The sequence below is a fragment of the Hydra viridissima genome, unplaced genomic scaffold (genome assembly GCF_058129835.1).
Source record: "Hydra viridissima isolate aposymbiotic clone 2 unplaced genomic scaffold, HvirCarnegie_v1 scaffold_2, whole genome shotgun sequence".
In the NCBI taxonomy this organism is placed as follows: Eukaryota; Metazoa; Cnidaria; class Hydrozoa; order Anthoathecata; family Hydridae; genus Hydra; species Hydra viridissima.
Window position 1 is genome coordinate 18642887 of NW_028324301.1, and position 24520 is coordinate 18667406.

General features: G+C 28.0%; 3 protein-coding genes across 3 annotated transcripts; 2 read left to right on the top strand and 1 right to left on the bottom strand.

Annotated features, from left to right (window-relative positions):
* Positions 1-1247: 1247 nt before the first annotated feature.
* Positions 1248-5601, bottom strand: LOC149892311 (uncharacterized). The gene is made up of 10 exons (XM_090079175.1): positions 4666-5601; positions 4245-4537; positions 3936-4148; positions 3597-3836; positions 3352-3428; positions 3048-3244; positions 2528-2857; positions 2209-2367; positions 1772-1964; positions 1248-1620 (listed from the first exon to the last, which is right to left on the bottom strand). The coding sequence occupies exons 1-10, from the start codon at positions 5599-5601 to the stop codon at positions 1271-1273; spliced, it is 2988 nt and encodes a 995-aa protein (XP_089935301.1). The 3' UTR covers positions 1248-1270.
* A 7525-nt stretch (positions 5602-13126) lies between these two features.
* LOC145191353 (uncharacterized) lies at positions 13127-17492 on the top strand. Its single transcript, XM_080068434.2, has 7 exons — positions 13127-13390; positions 15207-15317; positions 15816-16174; positions 16377-16524; positions 16626-16822; positions 16910-17001; positions 17098-17492. The coding sequence occupies exons 1-7, from the start codon at positions 13161-13163 to the stop codon at positions 17488-17490; spliced, it is 1530 nt and encodes a 509-aa protein (XP_079924560.2). The 5' UTR covers positions 13127-13160; the 3' UTR covers positions 17491-17492.
* Positions 17493-21454: 3962 nt separating this feature from the next.
* On the top strand, positions 21455-22831 carry LOC149892312 (uncharacterized). The gene has a single exon (XM_090079364.1). It carries the CDS (start codon positions 21772-21774, stop codon positions 22774-22776), a length of 1005 nt encoding a protein of 334 aa, XP_089935490.1. The 5' UTR covers positions 21455-21771; the 3' UTR covers positions 22777-22831.
* Positions 22832-24520: the final 1689 nt, after the last annotated feature.

The window sequence follows — 24520 nt, forward strand, 5'->3', positions numbered from 1 at the left end:
TGTCTAAAGTCTTTTCCTTCCTTTGAAGAACCGAAGCTCTATTTTCAAATCTTCAGCTAACTAATACACAGCCCACAAAAATACATACCAAGAATCTAAATATTTGATATGTTCTACCAGTTTGATATAAAACACATTATTGAAAGTATTTTCAAATGTCCTAATTTGGAGCTTAATTTAGAATGAATGAAACAACTCTAACTGGCATTTTTTTTTCTGTTACAATGCCAATTGCTTTCTTCAAATTTTCTCAATCCACGTCCTTCCCTTTCCGACTTTTTTACTTATTTTTTTGGCATTGCTCAACAACAAAATGAAATACATCAAACAATAATCATAATTACTTCATGGTTTTATTTGATGTATTTCAACCTGTTTTACAATTTTTCCAAATCAACAAATTATAAAACTGTTTTTACAACACTTAATACAACTAGTATCTTGTGATACTTAATGAACCAAAAGAAGAAAGAAAGCGCATTTATAAAAAAATCGCATAAATTTTAATTTAAGCGAAAATTTGTCAAACATGTGTCCTGGTACAACACGATTATACCTTACTTATAAACAATTGTTAAAGAACAAATATTTAAAGAATGACATAAGATTTTTTTCTATTAATGTTGTAAACTTAATTTGATCACAAACAAACAAAAAAAAATATTAAAGGTATACATTCAAATTAGAGCAATTTGTAAATCAAATATAACATTACATAGTTCTTCTGATGGTATTACAGCCGATTACTTCGGCGGCACGGTGATTTAGTAATGGACATTTATCATGCGCATGCGTTATATTTTGCTCAAATGTTGGTAAACAACAATGTTCGCAAGTAAACAAAGAACAACTTATAAAATTGCCTAAACTTCAAATTAGATTTATTTGTAGATATTTCTAAAAAGTCCATAAGAAATGATATCAAAACAATACTTTAGGTATGGTATGTGTCATTAAAGCTGTCATTTAAATAATTGTACAAAGAGAATAGAAGTGGGACTAAAGTGAAACTTAGCTGTTTTTTAGGCGGAGTTTAACCTGTGCTTACATTATAGTCTATATTCTGAAGTTTTAAATTTTTTAGTGACTATCTTGATTTTTTTTGAAAATGTAAAAGTTTGTGAATCATTTAAAGCAAAAATCGAAAACCGGTTACTTTTTTTTGTGATAGTATAATGCTTTTAAAGATTGGTAAGTTTTCTTTTTATTTGAAAGGTTAAAAATACTGACAAAAATATTATGCAGGCTTTAATGCTGCCATTTATTTTCTTTAAATCATTTTGCAGTATTTTATCGGATTATTTTTAGTATCTACAATTTTTCTTTTTCTTGGCTGAGCTTTTTTTTGGTATTTTTTTACAGTTGGGTTGTTTTTTATGAAATGCTCATTCATTATGCTTTTTAATCTACGTAGTCCTTTCATATGGCAGTAGGTACTCTTCATGCGGTTGATTTCAGCATGAATAATTTCTCCACCTTGCTCTCCATAAGTACCTAGTCCTACTCCCCATTTTCTAATGAAAGGTAATGCATGGTATTCCAGCATATGAAGCTTGGGTGTGATTGAAGCGTTTGGCCAGTTTTCACGGAAGTACTTCATGAAATCTTTGATTCGATTTTCTTTAACCAATAATATATATATATATATATATATATATATATATATATATATATATAACACAATGATTTCAAAAAACAAAGATAAAGATCAAATAACAAAAACGATTTTCTCTATTAATTGTGTTTTGCCAAATTATAACATATGACATACCAAGGTCCTGTTTGTTACCTTCATTGAACTGATTGCAGGAGTTAATAAGCTTGTGACATATTCCAAATTTAGAGAAGAGTACCTCAAAGTTTTTACAAATTTCAACAGTTTCTCTGTGTATATCAGTGTCATTAAACCCAAGTTCAACTACAAGGTTTGGTATGGAGTTGCAAAGTTCAAGGATACTTTTCTCCTAATTTAATATATAAAATAATTGTGAAATATGTATTATATGTAGTAACTGTTGTTAATTATGTATCTAGTTATGTCTAATAATGTTAGTATTAGCCATCTATTCCACTTACACACATACACACACACACACACATATATACATATATTTATATTGTATTGTAAATTTAAATTTATGTAAACTTTGTTTTTAGTAAAGAGTAGATTTTATAAATTTAGGAAATATATATTAGATATTATTTTACCTTTAACATTTTGTAAACATGATTACCAACAAAACTTTTCCCGTTATATGCTTGTCTTTGTACTCCTAATGAGTTAAGTACGTTATCAAGTTTGTTTACAAGTGGCCCAAATGATTTCTTTATATGATTTGCTTCAAGGAGTATTTTCAGTTCTGAGATCTATGATTAAATATGTTTTTAAGATAAATTCAAAAAAATCTAATCAATAAAATGAAACTTAAATATTCCAATGTATAAAATTCTCAGCTGAGTCATTCCGGGTTTAATTACCAATCTAAATTAAATATTTTTAGTAGATAATAAAATTTAAAGTAGTTACCTGTTCTTTCTTTTTCTTACCAAAGTGCATCAGGTGAGGTTCAAATACTAATTTAATTTTTTCTTCGTTTTCAGGGTTAAAAAGTATTTGCATTTCAAGTGCTTCTGTTATAACACGAGTTTTATCTTCAAGTTCTTGAATACTTATTTGAAGTTGATTTATTTGGTGCTGGTGCTCTATATATGCATTAAATTCCTCACAGTCAAGCGTTCGGTTGGTTACTGCCATTCGACCTGCAATTTTTATGTCAATTGTGTGACAAGAGTCTTCTAACATGTTGAAAAACTTTAAGTATATACCAAGTGAGATATGTAAAGCAGGAACTCCTATCTAATAGTACAAGAGAGTTTATATTATCATTTACAATTGCATACACCACCATTTATATTTAGCCCACCAATAACTGTATAAGTCGTAAACAATATTGTATTACATTGTTTACGATTATTCATGTGAATTTGCGAATAATGCCTAATAAATAAAATCAAAATAATATGAATAATGAATAAAAGCAAAGCACCTGATCAAGTGGCACATTGAACAACCGTTGGTCAATAACATTGTCGCATAACTTGGCAAACTTGGGATCTGCACCATGGTTGTTAAATTTTGCTAGAGATAAGTCCAGTGTCTTAAGTGATCGCATTTCAATGTTATCATTAATTGGATTTGACATTCCTTGACTTTTGATGTTGCAAAACAGGCATGAGTGTCTACCTAAAGTAATTGAACAAGTTTGTGTTAAGAAAACAAAATAAATCATGCTGCATTTATCTAGCCCAGATGAGTTTTTTTAAAGAAATCTGTATTAAGTATGTACTCACCAGTTGCAACAGTTATTTCATAAATTGCACACAAGAATTCATAATCACCGAATACAAATACGCGAATCTGTTTTTCTCTAAAATTGAACAGAATTAAATTATTATACATTTCTTTAAAAAGAAACTGTAATCTATCATAATCCTGACAATTGTGGTAAGAAATGAATAGTTGATGATTTTGTTTATGTCAAATATTGGTTGGATGTTTTTGAATAATTGAATTATCTTTTGTAATATGTTCTTACTTCCAAATCATTTTTTGCAACAAATCAATTTCTGATGTAAATCTTGCCAATGAAATTTTCAAATTTGTGCTATAATCCTTTGCCTCAAATATATTAAATATTGTTGTATTAGTTTTGGCATTAGGCTTTTCCACATTCGCTACTTGATAAAACATTTTGAATGAATCACCTCCATAGTCACCTCCTATTTTTATATGGATTTCATTGTCTTTAATCTTGTTGTATAATAAGAGGTTGTTGCTAAAATTAAAACAAAAAAAATTAGTTTTTGTTTTTATAGTATTGCATTTAATTTATTGTAGTATGTTAAAGTATTTTTTAAAAAAGATTTGTTTGTACCTATCTAGTCTATCTAGTACATTTATTATATGTCCTTGTAGATTTTTGATATATGCACATGGCAATTCCTTGATTTCATAAGAACCTTTTGAATCTTTTTTTTCAACCATAAATGGAGCGTTTTTAACAATAAGATCATCACATGACCATTTCTTAGCCACATTTCTTTGTTTTGCATTAGAAGCACATATTACATTGTTGTTTTTCAACCACCTAAAATAATGTGTTTTTTTATTATTATCAATAACTATTAAAAGTATTGAATTTGTCTTTTCAAGATTTCTATATAATAATTGCAATCTTGTGTACCTAGATAATATTTTCATGTTGACATAAGTACTGTTCATGTTTGCTTTTAAACTGATCATTTCTTCAGCAGATATTCTGGCTTTGGAAATATTTGATTTGCTCAGAATATATTCTTTTTCATTTTCATTAAAAGATTTCAAAAGAGTAGCAGTTTGCTTGATTGTAGAACTGATGCTTTCTCCACATGTTTTGCTCATATTATGTTTTAGCTGTAATTGTCTTCTGCGAATTGTGCGTAAACATACATCTGAACTTTCTTTGTAGGCTATTGGTGTTGATGTAAAGCATAAGGGCTAAAATTTTGTGTAATTTAGTTAAAATGTTCAAAAAATCATACTATAGTTTCCTATTATAAAATTAAAAGCATTTTTGTTTTGTTATAGTAATTTTACAGTCTCTGTTTTTGTAAAGATAGTCTTACCCTTGGTCCATCTGTCGGAAATTCAATTACATTGGATGTTGTTTGAGACATTTTTTGTTTTATTACATGCAGAGCAGCATCTTCAATAATTCTTGGTATAATACTTGTTGAATCCAATGCAAATATATCTGAAAAGTTTATTTGTGAAGTTGATGACGATGATATTGATAATGTTGTTGAATTTGATATCGGAGTTGTCTGACAAGTTTTTTGATGACTCTTTCGTTCTGACAGTTGTGTGACTTTAAACAACCTACCACAACCTTGCTTGCATACTTCTTGCAAATTTTCTATCATTTCAATTACATTGGTTGATGAAATTAACCCATCACTTGGAATTGAAAAGGAACATTTAGGGCATTTTGTTTTTGATATTAGTTTGCCAATGATAAGTGGTAATAGACATGTTGAGCAGAATGAATGAAGACAGTTTTTTATAATAATTGGTTTATGCATAATGTCATTGCAAATAGTACACACACAAAGATGCACATGAGGGTTTAAGATGCAGTTAATATCTTGCAGTTTAAGATTAAATTTTGCTTGAGGTAAAAGCTTAGATTGTATGTTATTTATTTTATGTCTAGTCCAAATATTTTCACTATAACTAATACTTAAAGGTCTTCCACTTATCTTTTTCTTTTTTTTTCTTCCTTTATTGGCTTTAAAGCAAACACATTCAGTTGCATGGCAATTTTCAGGCCAAGATCTTAATTTTAGTTCAGTGTTTGAACCTTTTTCAATATTTCTTAATATTGAAAAGCATCTATAACACATTTTTTGAGGATGCATATTTGGGTGGTCCTTATCGATTCGGATAAAAAAACAAAACTCTATTCTAAAAATATGTTTTGTTAAAAGAACACTATCATTATCTAGACTTTCTCCACATATTCTGCATAATTTTTTTAGTTTGGTTTCATGAGACTCAGTCATTTTTACGTGTTTTTTTATTGCTAAAATAGAAGATTTGATGTACAAAATTTTTAAACTTAAAAAAGTAACCGGACTCTGATTTCTTTTTTATTATAAAGTTAAAACCATCTTTTTTTTAAATATATATAGCTTTAAAGCATAAAAATTCTAATAAACGCTTAATTATTATGTTTTAGTAGTAAAGATGACCATAAAATAATTTCCGACTTTACTGCGTATTTTATCACATAAAAATTAATAAATTTGAGTATTTCAAATAAAATATGTTTTCCTTGGCCACACATTTTATCAGTTTATAAATTTATATTTGGTATATACATCTTCAAAGCAATGATATGACCTTTTTTATTAGGTTACGGTAAAAGACCATTGCAAAAAAAAAAATCAAAATTTCGATGTTGTTGTTGTTTTTAAAGTAGCGCATGCGCATCATAAATGTCCGCAAATGTTTAAAATTAAACCACCGTGGCGGATTGAGATCTTTTACATATGCCACAACTTTATTTAACCAAGGACGTATTAATAGATGGACGTTCAACGCATTGTTTCTTAAAAAAGATATGCGTGTTACGCTTTGTTTAGATAACAAAAGCGAAACAATAGGTGATAATTGCGAAACCGGGTAGTATTTTTATTTTTTTCGACGTCGGAAAAAGATGGTCTCGACTATCCAATAAAAATATTTTTAAAAGTATTTTACTGAGCATCGATACATAAAATGAGTATGACAGAAAACTTTGCTATTAATCAAGATTATTCTTTTTTGCTTGAAAATATTGATAACCAAATTGAATTAGTTGTGGATGATTTTATTGAGATAGATCTTGAAGAGTTGGCGGAATTGTTATCAGAGGATTTTGAATTGGAGCTCATACCACCAGCAATTCCTACAGAGAAGCTGATTGCAGAAGAAACCAAAATGCTGAAAAAAACAGAAAAACGCTTAATAACTAAATTTACCTGTCTGAAATGTTACAATAAATATCTTAGAGAATCGAATTTTAAAAAGCATGAAAAGAAATGTTACATTGCCACTAAAGGTGTGCTTATACTCACATGTTGTGGAGCTTAACGCCTAAACGGGTGCTAATTTATATTTGCAGATACTCCCAGATTATGAAAATATTGTAATAACTCTTAATTTTGATTTTAGAAATTATTCAAAACTGTAAATTGTTGTAATGTACTATTAAACTTCCATATAGAAGAATGCAAGTTGTCTTTATTACATTTTTTACATATACTGGTGTAAGAAAATGTACACAGTTAAAAAATGGCTAGTTAAAGGTAATAGATGATTGACATTTCTCTTTAACCTGGGTTCCATTACAGCCAAGTTAGTATGGTAGATGGTGCTAAAATCACAACAGACTTCTAAACATATTAATGAACAACCTTTATGTCTAATAACTTTAAAGTTTTCAACTGTATTACCTTCTCTCGTTTCAATTATTCCAACATCCTCATTTGATGTGCTTCGGAAATTTTTAAAATCAGAAAATTTATTTCTGATTAGAAAAAAGGATAGTGGAAGTCATTATTACATTTACAGATGTTTATGCATGAAATGTTGGAGAATATAATATTAGCAGATTGAAGATTTAGTTGATCTGGAAGAGATTTGTTGATGTTAATGGATAATGGCACTTCACGATTTAAAACAATTAGTCTCCACATGTCATTTGATTGGCGATAACTATTGATTTTAACTATTACAAAATAATTTTTCTTATTTTCATTGTAACAGTCAAAACCATGTTTTGATGCAAATGCTTTTAAATGTTGATGAATACTTATCGCATGTACTTTTTTATTTCTTCCAACTCTTGTGAGTGTGTTACATACATAACAGGTTTTTGTGTGTTCAGAAAAAGTGAAGAATTTATCATTCCTCTCAACTTCAAAGCCTTTTTTTGATTTTAAATCTAACCTGTATAAAACCATATAACATGATTTGCATAAATATTCAGGATGAACTTTTTGATAGTCTGAGGTTGTATCCAGCTTGTAAAAGCTAAGAATTGCTTGTTTATAGATAACAACAGGTTTTATTTGATAGTGACTATCCTGCTTTATTATGCAGCCACACTTTCTACATAAATGTTTTAAATATTCCTCATGAAGACTCATTATTTATCCTGTAATGAGATAATAAATATGAATATAAAATTACTTCTTTTGATATAATATTTAGAAAAGGTTAAAAATAAGGCTATACATCACTTGTAGAAGGCTCAAGAATATGCAACTAAAAGTATGGTCTTATCATTTTTATTATTTCTGTTGTTACTGTTAGTAACAACAGTAATAATTAAAAAAGTAAGATCATTATAACTTAAAGTAGCTCTACATGACAGTTTAAAAATGCTTAAACAAAAATGCTCATTAAAAATACATACTTTATATATCTTTCCAACTCCTGAAACGAATAGTATTTTATGAACTTTAAGATGCTTTTAGTTATAATACCTTTAGACAAAATGCAGTTTAGGTATCGAAAGTAAGAAATTTTTTAACTAGGTCGTTCACGAAAAAAAAAATCACAAATTCAAGAGAAAAAAAAAAGCGAGGCAAAAAAGTTCGACATTTCCGACAAAAATAAGAAATACTCTCTGATTTGAACCTTAAAGTGGGAAGCATAATCTGAGAGTGGGGTGAAAAGAGCATTAAAAATATCTTTTTCGACCTTTAAACTATATCATAGCAGGTTCAATTTAATTAGGAAAATTTGTTTCACTTTACTCTATCCATTCTAGTAAACCAAACATAGCCTTTTTGCAAAAGCCTAGTTTTAGACGTCAAAGTTTAAACACAGCTAAATTTTTATTAAGCAAAGTTCATAGCAATCAACCTTTTTCAGATTTGTGAACTATTCTTGATTAATTTTTTTGTCTTTTATAACCATAAGCTTCAGTAAATGCATAATTATAATGGGTTTACTGAGGAAGGTTTTTTGACGGAAATTTGACGAGTAGAAGTCGGAGTATCTGTATCATGAATTTAGAAAATTGACGGTAACACGCATAGTTTTTGGCTAATTGGCGGCACCTTTGATCTATAACAATGCGTTGAACGTCCATCTATTAATACGTCCTTGATTTAACGAATGTTTTTGTGGTTTGTGTGATTAAACAACTTTATAAGCTATACGTTTTGAGTCCGGTGCTACCCGATATCTGGGCCTACCTGCCTCTTCCCAACTGATATTTAAATCTTCTATTAAAAAATTTGCTTTTCCTGGTTATTACTTCAAAATTACTTTTATCACTCAAAATTATTCGCTTCAAACATGATTAATGGCGTATACAGGTTATTGTCCTAGGGGGTGGTCCGAAATCGAAACCTAAAAAATCTCTGGCTTACTTGATCTTTTAGAACTGAAATACTATTATTACTGTAATATTATTTTCATTTAAAGCAATAACCCAGCCAACATTGACAGACGGGTACCATATGGTTTTTAACTGGGCTTACGGGAACGGGATTTAGAAGGGTTTGTGTTCTGGTTTCCAGACGGGTCCCGTACGGTTGAAAAATTAAGCAAAAATAGTAATATGGTGATTATAAGGGCTAAGAAAACTGGGATTTTTACGGGTTTCCCATTAGGGAACCATCTGGTGAAAGTAATATGCGGAAAAATCTATGCAATCAGACCATTATCGCCATTTGCAACTTACCTTGTGCAAAAAAGTTTTTACAATATAACGTATAAATTAAAGTTATAATCGTTTTCTCGTTTTATGTTTTTTATGAAACTCTATATAAAAAGTTGTTATAACTATTTTTATTTTTTATATATAAATTTTTCTCTTTTTCTTTCTTTAGTAAAAAGTTGAAAATTTTACAAAGTTTTACATGCAATTTGAACAATAAATACTTTAAAGAATTCATTTATATTTACGTTTATGAAAAGTAACGCCACAATGCATATAATATTATAAAGTTGACGTGAGGGTTTTCATTATTGTCTTTCTTCCTTGTGGCATATATTCTTAGAATCATGAATGGTTTTTGAAGACCATTGAACGTTTTTCTGTAAAACCAAAAGTGCAATTTAGTAATATTTTATTCCTATATAAAGGAGATTGCGGAGTATGGATTTTTTCTATTTTTGTTTACATTTTGTAGCGGAGTAACTTACTGTGTAATTTCTGTACTGTGTTACTGAGTAAGATGTTGTATGCAATTGTTGCATTCGATGAAGAAAACGACACAGATTACGTACCACTAATTTGGTTAGGGAATGCTATGAGTGAAAATGTGTCATCAAAAATTTCCTCTAGAAAATCTACAGATTTTTATTGGCTTTGCTGGACAAATATGAAAAAAATAGACTTAGCTAAATCAATATGTCAAGAACCAGAGGTTGGATGGCTTAGATTTTCAGGAAGAATTTTGTCAACTGCAGGTAGTTTATATAATATTCTCAAAGATAGTAAAGTAATAATTTTGATAGTTTTTTATAAATTTATTTAAGCATTTAATCATAATTATTGAAATTTGAAAATGAAATTTTGATACATCAATAATTATCATAAGTACTTTTTAAAATTTAGACACAGAATCTGAAGCAAAAGAAAAATGCAGATATTCAGAAGATACCTCAAATGTTGATGAAGTATATCAAAACCAAAAAAATAGGTGATTCAGTCGAATGATGTTGTTTGTAGATAAGTGTTTTTACTAATTTACATATATACATATACATATATATATATATATATATATATATATATATATATATATATATATATATATATATATATATATATATATATATATATATATATATATATATATATATATATATATATATATATATATATATATATATATATATATATGTATATATATATATATGTATGTATATGCATATGCATATGTATATATATACATTTTTATATATTTATATATATATATATATATATATATATATATATATATATATATATATATATATATTATATATAAATATATATATGTTTATTTATTTATTTAAAAATATATACAATATCAATGTAAAATTATAATTTATTTATCAGTAACTAAAGGAATGTTATACATTTACTATCACAACAATTTTTTTTCTGAAGAGTGTTGAGTAGAGAGTTTTATAATATATTAAATGAATAAAACCAGGTGTGTTACCTATAAAATTTCAGACTAACAGTTAAATTTTACTTTTTACAGCTTATATTGAAACAAGAAAAAGCTTCGAAACGAGAATAAAACGATGGAAAAGCTTCCAATTCGCGAAACAACCGTAAAATCAGATGATACGCGATTAAAGAATGGTTTAAAATTCTCTCAATTTTGACATTGTAATTTTAATTGTTATTTTGTTTGAAACAAACAGTCAAATCATATACAGTTTTATCTGTAAATTATAAACGTAGTTTTGCAAGATTTGCAATTGGCAAACTTTGTGGGAACTATACGGGTTACCCAGCGGGCATGCCCATATGGGCCCCAGAGGAAAACCGCGGCCAAGATCCGGCGGGTTCCCGATGGGTTTCCCATATGGGTCCCAGTTGCAAACCCAAATGGGCCCCTTATGGTTTTAAAGTGCGGGATTTGACTGGGACCCATACGGGATACCCAGCGGGCATACCCATATGGGCCCCATCCGCGGCCAAGATCCGGCGGGATACCGTTGGTCATCCCATACGGGACCCAGTTGCGGACCCGTATGGGCCCCGTACGGTACCCGTCTGTCAATGTTGGCTGTGAAGTCAATTGCAAAATACATTGAGTTATAGGAAAAATATTAATATTAAATTGTTTGTATACTTCAAGAACACTATCTGGTACATATTGTTGTTTCTTGAGAACGTCTTTCTATTTTAGCTCCCAAAATTCAAATTCTGAAAAAAGCTTCATTACCTGGACGTCCTCATCAATAGTATCCATCATGGATACTATTGATACCCTTTTTTTAATTCAATATATTAACATTTTATTGATATATATTAGATTTTCATTATTTTTTCGGAATTTAACGAATGATAACGAATGAATTAAAAATTTTTACATTCTTCATTTGAAATAAATCGCATTTAAATAATTTATTTATGCAGACCTACAAATTTACAAGATTTCAGAAAAAATTGGCGATACCTCGCATAACTATTATTTTGTTTCAACCCTTCAAGAGATGGCGAAGAATCGGTATTTAAACCTAAAACGAAAAATAACAAATTATGTGAGAATATAGGCCTGTCGTACGAAAAACCTTTTGCTGTTTTAAACGCATAAAATTCTATTTTAATAGAGTTCAGAAAATTCAATTAATCTAAAAAGATTGATATGGGGAATTTGTACTTAACTTATTGTTAAAAAAAAAAAGCCTAACACTTAGTTAAGACCGTTAAGCTAATTATTATAAGGAGTTTAAGATAACAAATGATATACGAATACTATCCTGTCTTTCCAAAAACTTTGCTGTTTTAAACGCACGAAAAGTTCTATCGTAACAAACTTTAGAAAATTTGATTTATCTTCAAAGTCTGATATAAAAGAAAATTATTATTCGTTAAAAAATGAAAAACCTAACAACAATCTTTTAATTTTATTGCCCATTTCAAAATATTTCTTAGCATCTTTCGAATCTGAACATATCTACAATTAAATTCTTAAATGTAATTAAACTGGTCATCAGCAGCAAATTTATGCAATCTTTTATTGAAAATAATCAAACTATTATTAGATTATAAAGTAGTTATGAGTAACAGTTGGTTTGTATAGAAAATAAAACGAAAATCAGTTTAAAATATTGTGCTCCTTTGTTTTTTTACAACATTTTTCGGTATATTTTTTATATGTACTTGATAAAACTGAATTAATAAAAAAGATATGGAACAAGTGAACTTGTTAGTGACGTTTTTTTGTCTTTAAAAAAAAAAAAAAAAAAAGCTTGTCTATCAAATATCGTTACTTTTTAATGCTTGAAAAAATGAAACAATTCTAATACGCCTATATTGAAACCACTGTATATGACAAAAGAATATTTGTTTTTTATTTGTTTTTAATCGTGCCAAATAAGATAGGTCAATGTTTTTTAATTTAAATGCCATAAATAGTTACGTCAGTTTACGTATTTGGGGAGCTTTCGAGTCCCAAATCTTGTATATTAATCTCATTAATATAGAATATCTATATTATATGTTTTATGCTTATAAAACGCTAAAGATATAGTGTTTTTTGAGAAATACAGGTTTTTAAACAGACGTTTCAAATTTATATATGCATAAGTACTAGATGCATACATTCATCTTAATCTTTTCCAAGAATTTATTTATATAAATTGATAGAGTGATACAAAATAAACGAAAAACAGATTTTTTTCAGACTTCAAGTTTAATGTCCTAAGTGAGATTTTTTGAGAGAATTAATGCTGCGAGGCAAGCAACCTATAAAATCAAAAACAAATAAACTACAAAATAAAGTAAAATTATTTCATCAAAAAACTGCTTCGTTGTTGTATGATAAATAGTTTAGTCCGACAGAAAAGGTCTTGTATTTTTTGCTAAATAAATTTATAAGTTTTTTAATTTAGTGCAATGGTAAAAAGAATAAAACAAATTTTGAATTGCCTCTTGATAGCAATCTATCTTTTTGTTAACTTTGTCTATGGTCATGAAGAATTTTCTGCAGAGGAATGCCTGTCTGCACATAATGAGCTTCGAAAGCTACATTTAGACACTAAAAGTCTTATTTATTCATCAACCCTGGAGGATATTGCTAAAGACTATGTAAAGAGACTATCAGAAAAAGATGATTCAATTGATGTGTAATCATTTTAACATTCCTATTTTTATATGTATATATGTATGTATGTATGTATGTATGTATGTATGTATGTATGTATGTATGTATGTATGTATGTATGCTGATTCTGAAAATAGTAATAAAAAAGTCTTATCATCCACCAATTTCTCACATTTTAATATTTAAAAAAATATATTTTATTATTCAAAATAGAAAAAAAAATTTTTTTTTAATCATTCAAATGTTAGGCAGTAAATTCTAATATTATAAAGTTGGCAATAAAATCAATTTTTATTTTTTATTTTTTTAAATTATACAGTTTTAATGTTTTTTTATTATATAGTTTTAATACTTTCAACTTTTATTTAAATTTAACAAATTACTAATATAACGAAATGTTTAAAGTTTAAGTTCATAGTAATCAAAGTTGATTTTCACTGTATAATAAAAAATGCAGGGCTTTTGAAATCATTTTTTAAACTGAAAGGCGCATTTTAACAAGGACAACTTTTCATTTACACAACTCCTGTGTTATTTAAATGAATATACAGAATTTTTTGCAATAAAAAGTTTAAAGCCATTTTAACATCAACTACCCTGTCTTAATAACTTAACTAGTGATAACTTGCTTCACACTTAAAAATATAAGCAATAAAATATATCTACAATCATACAAAAAAAAGTGGCCCCTCCCATCTTGTCATGAACCAACTTATTTTAGCTATGATTTTTCATAATACATTAGTGTCTGTTGAGTAAGGTTATGTTAATACAACCAAGTATCTCAGAACTTTTTGATTTTGGTATTTCTGAAAGAAATTATTAGAATTAAAGTTTGTTAGATATGACTTAAAGTTATATGTTTGTCTATATAATTGTATATGTTGGTTTAAAAGCTTAAATAGTTGGTTTAAGGTTGTAGTTTGTATATGTTGGTTTAAAAGCCTAAATAGTTGGTTTAAAGATCATAATTGCAGTTGTTTAAACTTTCTTTTTGCTTCTTCCTTCATTCAATTCAATTAAAAAAATTTTCAGGCACATAAAAGGTGTTTTAAAATAATTAATTTTAAATTCTTACTTTTTCACCTAAAGTTGATATTTGAATGTTGGTGTTAATTTATTGTTAAATTTTTTGAAAATAGTTCTGCTATTTTTACTTATGCAAAAGTCAAGTCTTTTTACAACCTTGCATATTTAACAACCTTGCATATTTTACAACCTCGCATATCTTACAACTTCATATATTTTAATTACATACTGATTTATCATAGCTTTTGGATAAATGGTCAAATAGCATTCACAATGAAATATTTATCCAATCAGAATTTTATTTTTATGAAATCTAAGATCCATTATAAGTTTTTAATGCAATCCAACTACCTGAAGTATATTGTGTCTTAGTGTGAAATATTTAAATAATTGTTTTTAAAATAGTTCACAATCTAACTCCAGACTTTATGCAGAATATTGTTTTTTTATATCTGATTTCTTTCAGTTAAGGAATTTTGCATTTTGGTTAACTTTGAATAGCATCTGAAAAAATGTTAACTAGCACTATGTATCATTCTTTCTGTCAATTTTTGTTGCTGTTCCTTCATTTTTTTTCTTGGCATTTGGCACAAAATTATTTCTAAAAAGTTTTTTCAAATTATCAAAATCAATAGGTTCTCATATACGTGGCGACATTATCTCTTTTTGAATTAATTTAGCATGGAATAAAAATGTGGCACTGATTGTTATATTAGTTCTTGTTATGAATTAATAATCTTCAGAAGTAATTTAGTAAGTTTACCTATGAAATATATGCAAGTTACATAGTTATCTTAACAATTTTGTAGTCAACCTACACGAGTTCTCCCAAAGAGGCGAAGAAGACATGAAAGTGATATTGATAGCACTATTCATCTTGAAAAATGGAATGGTGAGATATCCTTTCCAAAGTCTGCCTGGTAAGTAAAATTGACTTTGTTTTGTTAAATTGATTCTTTTGTAAAATGATAAAAGTTATATAAAAGTTCAAAATATAAATATGTTTTACAATAAAAATGGCATCCATAAGGTTAATAAATTATTAAAATAAAAACTTTCAGGTCTTATTGTTCTAATTCATTTTTAAAATTACTTGCCCATGTTTTCTTTTGTATAAATAGTGTATTAAATTTTTTCTAAATATTTATGACTTTAAACTTTATCAATTTAATTTGACACTTTTGTTGATATTTCTTCTATCAAATTGACAGGTTAAATTATTTTTGTTAGTCCTACATTAAGAGAATGATAAGGAGAATAGTGGAAAAGGATTATTTTAGAACTTTTTTTTTGTTTTTTTATTAAGTTGTTTACACAACTTTTCCATTGGTATAATCAGTTTACTTTCATTTTATTGTTATGTTTATTTAAAAAAAAAAAACAGAAATTTTTTAAAATTTGAGATGTCTTAAAATTAGGAATCGAAATTTGAATAGAAAAACTCGTATTGGTGAAAGTATTCACAAGTTTTGCTGCCAAAGTGAACCTCACTGTCCAAAACGATTTTTTCACAATTTGCTGTTTCCACCTTCAGCAAAGGGGGTTGTGGAAGATTGGTATAAGGAAGAAATCACTAACTATGATTTCAAGTTAGGCCAAAGGAAATCACTTACATCTGATATTTCCCATTTTTCTAATATTGTGTGGAAAAAAACAAAATCAATTGGTTGTGCACAAAGTAAAATTGTTTCAAAATGTGTATTCACTGTTGTTATCTATGAAGAGGAAGGTAGTATTGGCACATCTAATGATTTTAAAGATAATATTGCACCACTTGGTAAGTTTGTTTCTTACAAAGTAAAATGTAATTGAAAAACAAACTGGTAAGTTTTTCAAATTTCTGTTATAAAATGATTGAAACAATAATTTTATAACAGAAATTTGAAAAACTTACTGGTTGTTAAAAATATACCGAAGTATTTTCTTTTTAATTTTACTGAGAAAAATTTTTAGATGGTTTTTGTATCAATTGTTTTTAGATCTTAGGAGCCCAGTTCTCCTCATCTCTGTGCTAACTTTTTTTGCTATTTTGATTATTGGAGTTATTATCTTATGTTATTTCTGTCGAGAAAACATCAGATGGAAGTACTTGCAATTAAAAATCAAAATTGATACAATGAAGTCTGAGTGAGTCTTTTCATTTTCTAATCTTGTTAATTATTTTAACTTTATTTCATAAAATTTTTGTTCAATTTATTATATGTTCATAAATTATGATTGTACTTTAGACAAGAGTTAGAAACTGACTCCGTTCGATTTTGGTGGTTAAGAATGTTTAAGAAAAGTACCCCAAGAAGCAGAAGAGCCACGTTAGTACGACCAAAAAATATTTCTTTAAAAGAAAGACCTACTATTGAAGTGATTATAAACACTGCCCCTCAGCTTTCTGTGCGGAAACCACTGATTCCTAATTTTAATAATCTAGGTAAAAAAAAATTGCCATTTAATACATTTAATAAATAATATATAACATTTGAATTTTTTCTTTACTTAATTTGTTTTTACATTATAGAAGATCCTTCAAAGTTGGCAATTCGTTACAAGGGAATAAGTCAGAAAGCTCCTAATGAATCAAATAGTTTTAAAGGCAACACCCAATCCATCGTAAGTATGTCAGAAAACGCTCTTGATAAAATATTTATATAACAATATATGGAATTTACAAAACATAATTTTGTGCATATCTCTTGTTTGTCTTAGGATGAAAAAAAAGGCTCTAATTTGGGAAAGCAGCAAAATATGTCTGGTAAACCACCCCCACCACAAATTCCTTGTGAAAGATTGAATGAAGAAGTTTTACCTTTACATAGCTCTGCTCTACCTGTCAGCAGAGCTTCTAATATTCCAAAGCAACCTCCTCCTCAACCTCTTAAACCTCCTCAACCTCCTCAACCTCCTAACACTTCGACCCCAATACCAAAAAGCAGACCTAAACCTGTTTCATTTTCTCAATTAGATCAAAAATCTGATGATACAATAGTGCAGCCAATTACAGTGAAAAACCTTCGAGCTGTCTTAGAAGATAAAAATAAAGAATTGCCTTCTGTTAAAAAGCCTTTGATCCCTCCAAAAAAACCTGGATCCAAAATATAAAAGTGTTGGTTTCATATTTAGATTTATTTCTGTTACATAATATCCTCTTAGAGATTTAGCCCTTTGAAACAATGAACATTTCAGGTTCAAACCTAACAAAGTTTTGATGTTTTTTTAAAAGCTATGTAATTGTCTGTTGTTTTTTTTTTACTTATATTTTAAATTGTATATATGCTTTTTATTTTACTTTATTCTAAGTTTTGAAATTATTTTATACCTTTTGAATTTGAAATAGCATATATGTATATGTGTGTGTATATGTGTATGTATGTATGTATGTATGTATATATATATATATATATATATATATATATGTGTGTGTGTGTGTGTGTGTGTGTGTATGTATGTATATATGTATGTATACATACATGCATACATACATACATACGTACGTACGTACGTACGTACGTACGTACGTACGTACGTACGTACGTACGTACATACATACATACATACATACACACACACATACATACATACATACATACATACATACATACATACATACATACATACATACATACATACATACATACATACATACATACATACATACATACATACACACACACAAATACATACATACATACATACATACATACATACATACATACATACATACATACATACATACATACATACATACATACATACATACATACATACATACATACATACATACATACATACATACATACATACATACATACATACATACATACATGCATACATACATACACACACACAAATACATACATACATACATACATACATACATACATACATACATACATACATACATACATACATACATACATACATACATACATACATACATACATACATACATACATACATACATACATACATACATGCATACATACATACATACATACATACATACATACATACATACATACATACATACATACATACATACATATGCTATTTATACTTATTTGTATATACTTAAATATTTTTATTTAAATTTACGGATTAAAAGTTTATATAATATATGATCCAATCAAGGCAGTTGTTGTTTTTTTTTAAAAAAAGATGAAATTAAGTTTTTGAAAGACAGTCTCTAAAAGATTTTCAACTTTCATGTTTTTGGAAATGTTGCGTTTTTTTCTGTTTTTTTTTCCAGTTTGTTGACGTTGTAAGATTGTTGTTTTTTTTTAAAAACGTCTAAATCTGAAATAAACATCAAACGATAAACTGTTTTGAATTTGTTCACGTAAACTGAATCCAAATTTTATTCTAGCGGTAGTGTTTTAATCACTGATCTCAAAATATAACTGGATAAGCGTATACGGAAAATTTTTTGAAGCGGAATTAAGGAATGGTATTATGAAAATTAAGAAACTCATGATAATAAAGTTCTATATCTTAGGCTCAAATATTGATAAATATATAAGTTTCTAACAAAAATCTAGTTTTTTTGTTTAACATAAGATTTTTTTCATATTTACATAAATTTCAAATATAAATATTTTTTTATTTAACAAAACATTCTTACAATAAGTTGTTCTATATTAACTTTCTGTTTTTCGTTTTTAAAATTTCGTTTTTTTTAGAATAAATATAATAAAATAAAACATCTCAAAATTTAAATAGTTTGCATTTGTTATATAATTTATGTACCTTTTAGTTCTTTTTTTACCCAGGTGATAAAATGTATTTTTGGATAGTTTTCTGAAATAAGTTTAATCAGTGCAAATAAATGATTATCAGTTATAGCTGAGTCAAACATATGAGAAGTATGTTCATTAAATATTTTTGAGTAATCAACTGATCTCCAAACAGCACTAGAAATGGCATTTTGAATTCCTATTTTATTTGGAAGGTTGTCATTTATTGAGGCAAGCAACCTTTGGAAATATCTTTCAGTTTCTTCGCATATGATAACAACACTCTTGGTTGGTTTAATTAAACTTCCTTTATCTTGGAATTTTAAAAAACTGGTTTGTTCTAAATGATAAGAAAGTTCGAATGCACTCCGACATTTAATGCAGATGGTTTATTGTAAATTTATGTATCATACATTTCTTGATAAGATAATGTTGATGTTTGATAACATACAAAATATATGTTATCAAAAAATTCCCTTAATGATTTGTTTTGAATAACAAGTTAAAAACAATTGACTCAATTATTGAGAGCTAAAATATTACAAAGAATAATATATAAGTAAAATAACATTAAAAAATAATATTTTGTACTTAATATTTTTATAAGTTTTGATTAAATTTCGGAAGCAAATATTGTAGGAATTTTTTTTACGTTTATAAATAAGTTTATAAAAATTTATAAATACGTTTATAAAAATTTAAAGAGTTTAGCTAAAAAAGTCTCATTTTTATAACTATATGTTTATTTTAACTGATTAACACTATAATTAATATTTTAATATTTTTTGATAAGATACATAACGTTGATAATGTTAGATAACATACAAAATATATGTTATCAAAAAATTCCTTTAAGAATTTGTTTTGAATAACAAGTCAAAAACAATTGACTCGATCATTGAGAGCTGGAATATTACAAAGAATAATGTAAAAGTAAAATAACTTATGTTAAAAAATAATATTTTGCATTTAATATTCGTATTAAATACTATATCCATTAATTACATTTATGTATTAAATAATCCCAGAAGGAACTCCTGAGTTGTGTGTACTCACAGCACTCAGCTAATAGTTCATGCAGCATGTACATATCTGGTATCTTGCTACAAAAATGGAAAATATAAAATTTGTCAATATTGTAAGTAGACACCACTGCCGCTCACCATACAGTTATGTTATCAACCCTCTAGCATACTGAATTGGGAACTAAGAACTAAATGGTACATAAATTATGCATAAATAATATTTAATCGTAAATTGCACTTAAAATGTATATCAAATATTTTGTACCTTAACATTTAAATAATTTCTTTAACTGTCTAATTGTTTTATAAATCATTTCATTTCTTTAACATTTTAAAAACTTTGTTTGATAGCTTCTCTTTCAAAACTCCGTTTAATTATTTTCTTTCATATTTCTGTAAAAAGCCTTATAAAATGTACATCGGTCACCGCTAAGAGCTCCGATCGCTGCCATCTTGGGAGGCCAATTTTGGCTTCAGATTTTTTTGAAAAAGACAATTCGTGAGGTTAGAATTATTTTGTTCTATCTCCAAGTTTAAACGTTGAGAGAAAGTTTTTGATTTTTTCTAAAAGTAAAAATTGTTTAGAGCTTTAGCTTTTATTTTTAAAGAAATAATAACTTATTCTTTAAATAAATTTATATTTAAAGAAACTATTTAGAAAAAAATTTATAAAATAATGCGTATTTCAAAAGTTATTATTACTAACTAAAATTAATAACTCATTTTCTCCCAACTTTCAAAATTGGAGATAGAACAAAATAATTCTAACCTCGCGAATTGGATACGCTATCCAGTTATATTTTGAGATCAGTAGTTTTAATGAACTGTTGCTGCCCCAAAAAATCTTAACTTTAAATGTTTTTCTGTTCAGTAAAAGTTTTTTAAAAAAGCGGTTAAACACAACTTGTGATGTAAATAACTAAATAGCAAAGTGCTGATGACTTTGATGTTGTAATCGTATAAAAACTTAAGTTTGTCAACAATTATGCAGAGCGAAGAACAGCGTTAACCCAAAAGTTGAAGATCATCAGTCCGAAATTGAGCGAGACAAAGAAAGACCAATCTATCTAAAAATCAAATTTGTTCAGAAGAATTGCCGCATGTACCTTAATACAACGTACAATGGTAGTATGTAAAGCAATGCAAAATACTTTATTGTATTGCGCATGTATTCGATAAAATAAAACAGTTTGAATGACATAACATGAGATTAAGAAATGAATTTAATGTAATGTGAAAAAGGTAAAAAGGTAAAACTGCAGTTAAGCGGCGTAAAATAATTTTAAATTTTCGCTTGATTAAACTCTGCGATGGTGAAAATGAAAAAAATTTATCTGAAAGTAACTTTACGAAACGTGAAAGAAAACCACATTCGAAATATGGAAAAATTCGAAATGTATAAAAAGAAAAGAAAAGAAAAGAAAAGAAAAGCCTCATACAAAAGATAAGTAAAAGTAATAGTCACTGTTAAATTTTCTTATTTTCTCATTTCTATTACTTATATATTATATACGTATTATATTTATATATACAAAAATTAATTTTATTAATTGATTCTGCACTGAATAAATCGTTTATATTAAGTAAATAGTTATTCTTAGTTAACATGGTAAATCTTCGTTTAGATGGCTATGCAACGTGTTGGTCGTGGGAGACCAAGTGCTCCAACAACTATTGTTGCTGAAGATGAAATCCTGGCTGAACCACGTGTGTTGCAAGAAAATTGGTGTTTAATGGAGCTTGGTTACTCTATTAAACACCCATTATCTGCTTTACAGTGGTTAGCAAAGCGCAGATTGATAAAAAATAGTATGTACTGTGATACGTGCCAACGTCAGTTTGGGCTAAACGCATATCAAGATGCCACAGATGGTTACCGGTGGTATTGTAAAGGTTGCAAACAGCGGCGAAGTGTAAGAGAGGGATCCTTCTTCAGTCAAAGTAGGTTGACACTTCAAAAGTTGATTTGTTATATTTATGGCTGGAGTCGCAATATGTCACAGAGCGATATACAACATGAAGCCTGTATGAATGACGCTAGCCATACATTAGGTGATTGGGGAAACTTTTGCCGAGATGTCTGCGAAGTTTACCTGGAAACAAATCCAACAATTATAGGGGGTATTAATGCTGACGGGACACCAATTGTAGTCGAAATTGACGAATCTAAATTCTTTCACCGTAAATATCATCGGGGGCAGTGGCGCCCAAGTCATTGGGTATTTGGTGGAATCGAGAGAGAGTCACGCAAGTGCTTCTTAGTTGAAGTTCCAGATCGGAATGCACAAACTCTCAAAAACCTTATAGAAAGGTTTATTTTGCCAGGAAGTCATATTGTTTCCGATGGCTGGGCTTCTTATGCTGGTTTAGATAACCTCCAAGATGGGATATATTCTCATTCAGTTGTCGTGCATGAACGCAATTTTGTTAATCCCCTTGATAGCGATGTTCATACACAAAACGTCGAAAACCTTTGGATGCGTGTCAAGCGTAAACTTCGACAGCAGTTTGGTACGCGTGAAGACTTGTTTACATCACATCTTCATGAATTTATCTGGCGTCAAACATTTAAAGATTTTCCTATATTTTCGGCATTTCTATCTTGTGTGTCTCGTCAGTATCCTCTGTAATTGATAAATAAAACGGCTATTTTCATAGCCACATATTTTTTAAAAATATATTAGCAAGAACAATAATTGTAGTATCCTATATTCTAAAATTCTAATAAAAAAAGGTATTTAAAAAATAACTACTTTGAAATTTATCTACTTTGGTTTTTATAATTATTTAAGAACTTTTAGCCTCTGCGAGCGAGAGCGCTAAAAGCAAAAATATTAAATTATTTTACGCCGCTTAACTGCAGTTTTACCGGTAAAAATATTTTTCAATTAGGCAGTTTCTCTTTCAAATGCGTTGTGCACTACAGCTTTTATCATCTATTGCTAATATGGATTCTTAGATAACAATCTTTCATCGCCTTTTTCCACTTTTGACATACAACGTTTATTCTACCTTTTATTAAGTTTCTTCTGAATCAAAGAGAGGTGACATCAGCAACATGGTTCGGGTCTTAAAGATAAAAACTCAGTAATTAGGAGAAGCTCGGCTCACACTTTGCGTTTCTTTTTTAAATTAACATTGAAAAACAGAGATCAAGTGGTGATATACTTAAATTACAAATAAACCTCGGTTTCTTGAGAATATGCACCATCCTAAACTAAGCCGCGAAATATATATCATTAACTCACTTAACTCACTGCTACACCTAAAATGTTTTGGAAACTTCCATGTCAATAATGTTTTCTATCTTGGTTAAGAAGACTAAACATTCCTGAAGTCTGTCATAAATATTTTTTGGCTTTGTGAGTTTATGAATTTCATTTCTTAATTTAAATTCTTAGCTTAAAAAAACAAAAAACTAATTCGTAAACAAACTTATTTCATAAACTTTACAACTTTTAATTACGAATTAGGAGATAAATAAAATTACTTAAACATAAAAAGATAAAAAAGATTAACTTTCTACATTACGACTAAAAATTAGTTAATAATTGGAAGGAAAAGCATTTATCGTGGTTTTTGAGGCATGATTTAGAAACAAGAGGTGTTAACCTCCTAAGTCCCTATCTTTATTAAATTAAGTATTTTGTTACCAAATGCAAAGTTTTGTTAAGATATTTTTGTTGCCCTATGCCCCCATTTGTTCTTTGTGCCTATCATACCAATAATTAACAAAATGCATTGAGGAAAAATGTTTCTAAAAGCCATTTCAGACCTTTTTCTTTGTTAGATCATCATTTGTATTTACTTTTGTTTACTGCAGCTTAAGGGAAAAATTTTACAAAAAGTTAAATCTAGGGTTTGGATGGGTTTTGTTTTATATCAACTGTACTGGTAAATACTTACCTCCTAAAAATAAAATAAATTGTCTCGCAGGCAAAAAGTAACAACTGCAGTTCATTAAAGTTTAACGGGTAACCAAAACAGTTTTCCAGTTTTACTTGACGACAAATGTTTAAAATGGGATAAGTTGCATTTATAAAGAAAATGTTTCCTGCAATTAAGTGATAATAAAGTAATTGCTTTTTATAAAAAATGGTGTTTCTTTAAAAAAAAAAAAAAAAACACCTTAAAATGCTATGGTAAACTAGTTGGTTGAAAAAAGAAGGGATACCAATATGAGTTACTAAACTGGACACAAAGCTAATCTATGTGGTATTAAGATTATAAAGTGTTCTTCAAGATAAAGTTAAATTTTATTGGAATTGATTCAAGTTAAATTGTTATTGGAATTGTTATTCTATGTCAGGACTTCTAAAAAATTTCAAATCAGCTGTTAAAGACTTTTAAACATACTTTTTTTCGTTTTGGACT

Bases quoted from the DNA above. Each gene is read 5' to 3' on its own strand.
- LOC145191353 (XM_080068434.2), top strand. From the start codon at position 13,161: ATGGTAAAAAGAATAAAACAAATTTTGAATTGCCTCTTGATAGCAATC. The intron at 16,525-16,625 runs GTGAGTCTTTTC...ATTGTACTTTAG, and splicing joins ATTGATACAATGAAGTCTGA to ACAAGAGTTAGAAACTGACT. The intron at 17,002-17,097 runs GTAAGTATGTCA...TGTTTGTCTTAG, and splicing joins AAGGCAACACCCAATCCATC to GATGAAAAAAAAGGCTCTAA.
- LOC149892311 (XM_090079175.1), bottom strand. From the start codon at position 5,601: ATGACTGAGTCTCATGAAACCAAACTAAAAAAATTATGCAGAATATGT. The intron at 4,538-4,665 runs GTAAGACTATCT...ACAAAATTTTAG, and splicing joins TTCCGACAGATGGACCAAGG to CCCTTATGCTTTACATCAAC. The intron at 2,368-2,527 runs GTAACTACTTTA...ATTTAATCATAG, and splicing joins GTAAGAAAAAGAAAGAACAG to ATCTCAGAACTGAAAATACT.
- LOC149892312 (XM_090079364.1), top strand. From the start codon at position 21,772: ATGGCTATGCAACGTGTTGGTCGTGGGAGACCAAGTGCTCCAACAACT.